We start from the raw sequence: 9,300 nt of genomic DNA on the forward strand, positions 1-9,300 counted from the left end.
ATTAAAAAAAATATTTATCATGTGCATAATAAACAGACAGTCAACATTTAATAAAATAATATAATTTAAAACAACTTAATAGTAACACATTCAAGATTTAAGAAATTATTTCAAGCAGTTGTAATAACAAGTGTGACAAACAAATAACATATGCCACACTTATGTCAGGAAGTCAAAAATAATGTGACACATAATTAATGTCACCAATTAGCAAGAGTGACTAATAATGTATTATCCAACAAATATGTGTTACATGTTATAGACATATATGTAGACACATTTTTTTTAGTGTGATACATCTAAAATGTATACTTTATGTGTGCCATGTAAAAAAAATGTCACATCATTGATAGTCAACTAAATAATTTAATTTCAAATTTGAAAATTAAGTAAAATTAATTTTGGAATAATTTTTGTTCCAACTATATTAACAATACATAAATGTGTTATTTGTTAGAACAAAGCTTAAAGAGTATGAAACTCTTGGTTTAATCTTTGGTTAGATAATTTTATAATGTCTAACATATTTTGATAGATGAGACATTTGTGTTAATTGTTTTTAGTCTAGGCATGTGTGTTTTAGTTTTTTATCTTTTACATGCTTAGTGTATGATCAGTTTAGATGAATATTTATTTGACTCTAAGTTTCTTAAGAACTCACTTCTACTTGAAATTTAATTAACAACATTAAATTAAACAATTGTTTCAGTTGGTAGTCGACTACCCAAGCCAGTTTCAAAAGAAAGAAGGTTTTGTAACTTAGGATAATTGATTACTTCATTTGGTAATCAATTACCTACTTTAGGAAACAAAAAAAGCTTTATCTGGAATTATAATCGATTAACACAATTGAAAATCAATTATCCACTCAGCACAAAATGAAGTGATATTCTTATATTAAAACGAATTAATCGATCAACGCTTCTAATAATTCTTTAATCAATTTCTAGAATTGTAAACAAAGGTAATTTTGACAAATTAATCAATTACCTATTTTTATAACTGATTAGATTTGTTTTAACCGTCAAAATTTATCAATACCCTTATATGTTTTCTTTTTAATAGACTCTTGATTTGTTCATAATTTGTAAAAAAATTATTTCAAGAGTCTTAAAGAAAAATAACACTGCAATACGTCTCAAGATTGAAGTTGATAAAAAAAATCACTCATTTTACAATTATGTATTGATCAACTTGTGAATAAATGTTGAAGATCGAAGAGTTACACATTTTAGTGTATTCGATCCTTATCTTTTAATATTTTTATAGTGTTATTCTTGGTTATAGTTACCAAGAATGTTGAAGAATTGATAGTTTTCAATTATGGATCTTTTCTTATAGGGTTCTAAAGAAATATTTGTTTCTCTATTATAGAATTGTGTGTACATAGTATTTGTATTAATGTTATTTATACAATGGATGTCTAAGAAGACTTAAAACAAACTAGAACTAGATATAGGTTTAGATTGGATTGAACAACTCTTCTATAATTATTTTATTCTCTATAACTATGTGTTTTGTAATCATCCTGTGAGTGCAACCGATTTCAAAGGATCATCATAAAAATTTTTATTTTCTAAAGATCTTTTTGAGAAAATTTTGATTGATTTAAATAGTTGTTTTTAATCAGTGTTAAGAATAATTTGGTAAAGATTTTGAAAGAACCTATTTAATCCCCTTTTAGATTCTTGTCTTGATCCAACATTATTTTCATTTGGTTTTAAAAATATATTAATTTGAATTTGATTTGTAACTAAACCAAATAATTATGAAGTATCAAATAATGATAAGTTTCATTTGAAGCATGAGAAACAACATTATTTTGTTACGTGGACCCCAAACCTATTTATATATTCATAAATTTATTATAGATTTGGTTTGTAACTAAATCAAATAGTTTCAAAACACCACATAATCATGTGTATCATCTAAAATTTGAGAAGTAACCTTGATTTGTCACATAACTCAAATCTATTTATGGATTTGTAAATTTATTATTATCTCTAATTCTATATATAAAAAATAGTTATATAATTTATTAAATTAGATAAAAGTAGTTACATTAGTTAATTTGTGATAAATTTTGATTTTATTCAAAGACTACTAATGATATTAAATGATTTAAGATATGATTATTTTGTAAAAGATAATTTTGTAATTAATGAGTGTGTTTTGTTAATAGTTTAATAAATGTACCTATTTTTATGGAAAAAGAGAGTATTAATTAAGAGTAAAAATGAAATTTATCAATAAAATAATCATATATTTATTATAAATAAGACTAAAAAAAAGTTACTTTTTTTTTATACATAAATGAAAGGAGGTAGTTATGGATTATAGATGCATAGAAATTAAACTATAAACTAAAGAAAACTATCCTGCATCAAGAATTAACGGATAGTTATTATAGATAACTCGTATCTGCACACTCCTGCTTCTTCTATCCGCTACTGTCATCTCTTCACTTCCCTTCTATCACTCTTCTCACTTCTGAGGTAAACATTCTTATTTCTTCACAATAATATTGGAAACAACCTCAGTCGTTGTTGTCATTTTTTTGCTTCCAAATTTGATGCTTTGTTTGTTAAATACTAACCAATTCTGTTAGTTTGTGATTTGGTTAGTGGTGGAGTCGTTGGGCCGTAATGGGTCTCTTTACACTGTCCGTTATGGTTAATGACTCTGCCATTTCATTACCAGGTGGGTAACCCATTTGCATTTCGTGTCTTGTGTTGTGTAAATGTGTTTTTTGAATTTGTGACATAGGTTAGTGGGATTATATTTATGTGAAAATTTATAAATGTGAGGTTTATCTCTCTTAGCTACTTAGGGTTAGGGGATGTGTGGAGGTTCAAGTTCAACTTGTGATGACCAATTACGTATGGTTGTTGTAAGATGATTTTTCTTCTTTCATTTTTCTTTTAGTTACGATTATTATTCTATTGGTGAGAATACTGGAGAGCTTATTAGTTTCACAATATACAACTGCAAGTGTATTGAGAAACGGAGAAATTACACTTTAGTAATTTTGATTTTGCTGCCCTTATTTGTTACGAGGATTTATGATTTATTGAATCAAGTAGCACCATTGAAAACCAGAGGTTTTCTTAATTCAACATTTGTAATTTAGGACTTAGGATTATATTCGGGGAGGGAGTAAGCAAATTATGGATTGTACCATCCGTGTTATAAATGATCAGTGAAAAGGGAGTATCATTTTTACATATAAACTAAAGTTGTTATTGGTTAGTATATTTGTTATTTTAGTGAATGATTTAGTAGATAGATCTATAGGGTGAAGGGTGAGAGTCTCATGTTCATGTGTGATTTTAGCACTCTGTTTCCGGCTGGTTTGTGGTATCTGCTTCTCAATTTGGAGGATATATGGTTTTGCAGATACTTGTACGAAAAGAAAGCAGAACTTACTTCTGAAAAATTCTTTTGCATCAGTTAGCATGGGAGATGAAAAGCCATTTGACTTCCTACGCACTTTATTTGGTAAGTATAAGATCTTCTTAGGTGTTATTCCTAGCAAAGAAATTTTATCAGTGTCGATGTTCCATTGCAGCAAAATATGATTTCAGTAGGTATTGTAATGCCAGTTTAGTTTGTTTACCAAGTTCTTCTGCGATTTGGACACAACATAAAATATTCACTGCTACATATATTCACTTTCACTTCTGTGATTTGCAAATAATCATTAAGGCCTTGTTAAGTAGAAGGCAGACCAACACTAAGTTGCTATCCCCAAATTCTTCATATATGAAGTGAAGAACTGAATTTTTGCCCCTCTTAAATAGTATTTTATCTTCTTGCTAAGTTCATAGACAATACTATATACTTGATGGATTTTATTACATTTCAATTTTTCTGATGAGCTAGATGGAATTTGCAGAGGGCGTTATTGCAGGTGGTACAGCTGGAGTTGTTGTTGAAACAGCTTTATACCCAATTGACACAATAAAAACACGTCTGCAGGCAGGTTTTTATGACAAAAACTGTAATGAAGATTAAGGGTTGTGCTTTGCTGTGTATTATACTGATTACTGTTTGATGCTGAAATCTTGAATATGATGCCAAGTGAATAAGGCTTCATATCAGAGCCTGCTAGGCATGATTCTTGACAAAAATTCTCTAAAATTTTATTTTGGCATTTAAGATGTCCCGCATTGGCAAGGAATATGGCCCAAATACCTCCAGTAAGACTTTGGCAATCCTCCTTCTTTGAACAAGTTTTTGGGGGCAGGAGTTAGGCCCAATTTGTTTCTAATGGCCCATTTTGTTTGCTTCTTTGATTTCTGGAGGGAATATGGAGGGGGGTGTTGGAAAGTTCCACGTCAATTTCCTCAATTGATGGTTGTGAGTTATATACTTATCGGTCAACTTCATTTAATGTCAATTGGTTTTAAGATGAAATTTAACAATGAGGAAATAGAAAAGCTATAAAAGTTTTTCAAGCATTTGATATGTATGGAATACTTAATTAGTTGATTTGCATAATATAATGGACTTTCCTGTATTTGAATAAAATTTTCAATATGCTAAGTTTGGGTTAAAAATTTAATTTGTGCTCTTCATGACAATTTTGGGTGTACTTTAGTTTATGTCCACTGACCAATGACCATACAATTATATGCCCTTTTTATGTGTGCATGCATGTATGTCTGTAGTTTGTTGTGTTGACATAAAATGTGCTGATGATATATTTTTTTCCCTAGGCTGCTCGCGGAGGAGAAAAACTAATATTGAAGGGCCTTTATTCTGGATTGGCGGGGAACCTTGTTGGTGTCTTACCGTGAGAACCTCATGAATAGCATGATGTTTCAAACATTCTAGGTTTTTATGTTAAATAGAAATTTTGAAAAACCCAATCATCGTTGAAAGAAATCAGAAAGTTGTTGGCATGCTTAGTAAATTTATTTCCATTGATGGTGATTCTTTGAATTTCTGCTCTGTGACCTAACTCAAGAGACTTGCATTTTGTATTAAGGTTCTTTGTTGAAGAAAAAGAAAACTTGTATGAATTTCTAAATTCTAACTGCAAAATCACATTGTCAGTGGTTTCTATCTCTCATTTTTCCAGATTCAGTGGCAAAGATATTTGAGAAATAACAATTCTTATGTAGTATGTTTGACAAAGAAAGACGATTTATTTGTTTGTTTTGTTAGAGATGTTTGCATCCTATGAAGAGAGATGGCTCAGGGATTGTAATTCTTCTGGCTGGAATTCAGCATTGCCCCTTTTTGTAGGTGGTTCTGGCAGTATGCCTTGAAAAGGGAGCCTTTGTAGAGACATGAAGTCAAATAATAGTGTTGTTAGTAAAATGTGACTTAACTCAATTTTTTGGAATAAGCAGGGCTTGTTTGTTTATGATATAAATCATCTAGTATGTACTTGCCTTTGGAATAAGAGATTGATAGATCCTTCCAAGATTGGATATTGAGTTTTCTGATTAAGGTTATTAAGGATTTGTTTGAAAGAGTAGTATCATTAGAAGTAACTTTTTATTTATTGTTATGCATGTTCAAAGCAAAAAATATTTTTTTCTTAACCTCAATAATTTATTTAAGTGATTTTCACAAGTTTTCATTTCATGCTTATCAAGATATGAATGCATGAAACACATCTAGGTTCTTTCCTTCACACCTTTCTGTTGCTTTTAAATATGCAGGGCATCTGCTTTATTTGTTGGAGTTTATGAACCTATAAAGCAGAAATTGCTGAGGATATTTCCTGAACACCTAAGTGCTTTTACTCATTTGGTAAGATACTTCTTAGATAAACATTAATATGAAGATGTTGGTGTAAATGCATGTTAGGAATTGAAAGTTAGGAAGATTAGTTAGAATTATAATAAGATCTAAATTATTCAATTCAGATCAGAATTTTCAGTTTTTAATCCCTTATTTTTCTCCTGTTTTCTCCTAAATTGTTTCAGATTGGTTGACATTTCCTAATCAAACTCCCACTTTATATTCTAGCATTGCATGACTCCATATGAACAAGAGAAAAACAAAAGTATCATTCTTCTCCAAAAATTACAATTGGCATACGAAAATTTTAGTAAATTAAAGACCTGTTATTGCTTTCAAAAGTCTGAATTCTGGCCAATTATGGTCCTCTGAAGCCTCTGGAATTTATTTGGCTTGTATTGGAGTTGATGCTCTGTCTATTTTATCTTCCTTTTGTTGCTGACACACACTTTTCTTGATGTAAAAATTTCATTCTTATGGGGATAAAAATCTTTCAGTGTTTTTCAATTTCGTTAGACTGCAGGTGCCATAGGGGGCATTGCTGCTTCATTGATTCGTGTTCCAACAGAGGTAAATAAATTCTCTTGTTTATAAAAATGGCATTACCATGGTTGAAAACGGTTTCACTGGACGATTTCATATTTTTACATGCTCCTCAGGTTATCAAGCAACGAATGCAAACTGGGCAGTTTGCTTCAGCTTCTGGTGCTGTTCGCTTTATTGCTTCTAAGGAAGGCTTCAAAGGATTTTATGCTGTATGAAGTTCACCATTTCTTCCTTTTAATTTTTTTTTTTGGACAAATTCTATTCCCCATGTCTGCAATGATATGCTAAATGTTTCTTTGGTGTTGATCTTTGAAATCACAGGGATATGGATCTTTTTTGTTGAGGGATTTACCCTTTGATGCTATTCAGTTTTGCATCTATGAGCAGATTCGAATAGGTTATATGCTTGCGGTAAATTTCTAAAGTTCTATATTTATGTGTTTTAGAGACACTTTTATTTTGGTATTTTTGTTTTCCTAACACAAATTTCCATTCCCATTTTCTTGTTATATTTTTGAGCCTGAAAATACTCTATATTTCCTTCCTATACAGTGAAACTGAAAGGTCAAGTAGTATAACTATAAGGATGAAAATGACTATTTATTGTTTAGTTTTCTTTGACGAAGAATTAGTATTGTATAGTCTAATGTACAATGGATTCACTGAAGTAATGGCAAGTAATGTGTTTGTCAAACTTTACTTATAAAAAAAAAATCTTGACCAGGGAGAGGGAATCTGACAATGACACGAGTGAAAGCAACAAAAAGATATATCAGCAATAAGAGGAAAACTGAACAGTATTTGATGATTTTTGAATACAAGTACTAATCCATATTTATAGGATAAACTTATTAAAGGAAAGACGGATTGGTGATGTTTGCTCCTCTATTTCATTTCATGATTGGTGATGTGACTTGCATTCCTTTTTGCTAGGCACAAAGAAATCTGAATGATCCAGAAAATGCAATTATTGGTGCTTTTGCAGGTAAATGTGTGCCAATATAGGCTTATCTTTATACATGTATTATAGAGAGTAATATGAGGATATACATACATATTGAGTTTCATTTCTGATAACTATGATGATCTGATAACTATGATGACCTTATGCTTTAGGCTGAGTTTTTTTCTTCTTTGCGCGAGGGATTTAAAAATTAGTTTTTATCCTCACCATGTGAATTAATCTTGTAAGGTGTATGATGGTAGTTTGACACAAATAGCCTTTACTGTTTACAATTAGTACCATATATCTAGTTAATTTTCTTTTTAAGGTGCCTGTTGCATGTCTTCTCTATCTGATGCTTGGGTTATCAGTTAAAAATGAACCAAAAAAGGGGCTTACGGGGAAGCACCTGAATCTTATTTCTTTTGGTTTCCTGATCTATATGGTGCTTTCATGTCAAAGTACTGCATTATTTATTCTTGACCCCACTGAATGTTATAAAGAACAAATTAAGATAATGAGTATAAATTGTGTTATAATATATCTTATTCATGACATTGATATGCGTTCTTAACTCTTATTGCTTCCATAGATTAAGCAAACTCATCTTGTGTGGTGAATCACTATCACCATGTTATGTCTCCCAGAGGACAAAGTGGGCACAAACATCATGGAATGATTGCTTGAGTGGAGTAGTTTTGTGACTGAGAGGAATGTTAATAATCTGCTATCCCCAGTTCTATATCTTCATAAAACTCTTGGGTTTGTTACATTGGAGAAATTAATAGGCAATAGCAAAATAAAACTGAATATTGTTTTATTTAGTAATAAGCTACTCAATTTATATGAAGTATTTGCATGATTGCGTAGGTGAAACTCCAAAATTTCAGACACGGCAACTGTTACCTAACATATGGTTACATCCAACCATTTGTAGCTTCTATTATTTTTTAATTTTCTTTTTATATTTTTTTGAGGGGGAGGGGAAATAGGTTCACGGGTAATAAGGATTCTTGGAGGTATAAATTGCTTTGTTTTGGTTTTCTGTATGTTTATTTTGTTAAGCATTATTGCATGTCCAACTAGCCTTGTGTTGAAATGTGACTGCCTTATTTCCTGTAGGTGCACTAACTGGAGCTATAACTACCCCCCTTGATGTCATCAAGACAAGGTTAATGGTTCAAGTAAGCTATTATCCTGTTTCCTTTTTTTAATCTTGTTTTTACGACAGCCATCTTCATACATCCATACACATAACCTTATGTATATGGATAATCTAGAAGCTAATCAATAAGAATATTCAGTGTGAACTATCAAGCCATTTCATAAGTTCCTATTTTCCTCTTCAAGGGATCTGCAAACCAATATAAGGGAATCGTTGACTGTGTTCAAACCATTATTAAGGAAGAAGGACCTCGTGCCTTTTTGAAGGTAAGGGTTTTCAGTGTTTTCCTCCATATATTGTAATGTTGTTTGAGTGGTAAAGTAGCATGATCCAAATGAGGGTTACAGCTACATGGCAAGAAATCTATTTTGGTGCTCATAAATTATAATCTTATATTTGCTGCAGGGTATTGGTCCCAGAGTACTATGGATAGGCATAGGTGGTTCAATATTCTTTGGTGTCCTTGAGAGTACAAAGCGTTTTCTTTCTGAGAGACGCCCTACCGTACCTCAGAACACATATTCAGAGAAGAGCAAAGATTAATAGTTTTTGTCCTAGCCTCTTTTGTTTTTTTATTCCAATTCTCCCCTCAGTGCCTTTTCCAAGTGAAACAATATTTTCTTAAATACCGGATACTCTTTTAATTTTTAATTTTTCAATTTTAAGCGTTGAGAGCACAGTTGTATCTTGATTATTTCCCTTCCGGCTTGCTTGTCCGTGAGCTATATAACATTGTTTAACATTTTGCGTGTTGAAATTTGGGAAGCATGATATTAATATGAATTGAGATTAGGATTCTTTGATGAATTATAGTTAACAAAAATGTCCCATTTATTCTCTCTCCGGATATTTCGAAAAGTATTTCATCTATTTGATGTTCATTACTTGGCCC

At 31.0% G+C, this 9,300-nt stretch overlaps 1 protein-coding gene across 3 annotated transcripts; it reads left to right on the forward strand.

The window, feature by feature from the left end:
- Nucleotides 1–2,354: 2,354 nt before the first annotated feature.
- On the forward strand, nucleotides 2,355–9,225 carry LOC100799825 (S-adenosylmethionine carrier 1, chloroplastic/mitochondrial). Of its 3 annotated transcripts, none has more exons than XM_003532803.4 (13): nucleotides 2,355–2,495; nucleotides 2,625–2,700; nucleotides 3,397–3,498; nucleotides 3,896–3,978; nucleotides 4,719–4,795; nucleotides 5,673–5,763; nucleotides 6,271–6,324; nucleotides 6,414–6,509; nucleotides 6,622–6,711; nucleotides 7,234–7,285; nucleotides 8,366–8,427; nucleotides 8,594–8,674; nucleotides 8,814–9,225. In XM_003532803.4, exons 2-13 carry the CDS (start codon nucleotides 2,646–2,648, stop codon nucleotides 8,949–8,951), a joined length of 981 nt encoding a protein of 326 aa, XP_003532851.1. In that variant the 5' UTR covers nucleotides 2,355–2,495; nucleotides 2,625–2,645; the 3' UTR covers nucleotides 8,952–9,225. The 3 variants fall into 3 exon arrangements, with proteins under 3 accessions (XP_003532851.1, XP_006585312.1, XP_006585311.1); XM_006585248.4 differs by having other exon boundaries at nucleotides 2,396–2,495; nucleotides 2,609–2,700; XM_006585249.3 differs by lacking the exon at nucleotides 2,625–2,700.
- Nucleotides 9,226–9,300: the final 75 nt, after the last annotated feature.

The sequence above is a fragment of the Glycine max genome, chromosome 8 (genome assembly GCF_000004515.6).
Source record: "Glycine max cultivar Williams 82 chromosome 8, Glycine_max_v4.0, whole genome shotgun sequence".
Classification (NCBI taxonomy): Eukaryota; Viridiplantae; Streptophyta; class Magnoliopsida; order Fabales; family Fabaceae; genus Glycine; species Glycine max.

Excerpts from the sequence above, each read along its gene's own strand:
- LOC100799825 (XM_003532803.4), top strand. The coding sequence starts at position 2,646 with ATGGGTCTCTTTACACTGTCCGTTATGGTTAATGACTCTGCCATTTCA. Across the intron at positions 8,428-8,593 it reads AGACAAGGTTAATGGTTCAA|GGATCTGCAAACCAATATAA; the intron begins GTAAGCTATTAT and ends TTCCTCTTCAAG. Across the intron at positions 8,675-8,813 it reads GACCTCGTGCCTTTTTGAAG|GGTATTGGTCCCAGAGTACT; the intron begins GTAAGGGTTTTC and ends TATTTGCTGCAG.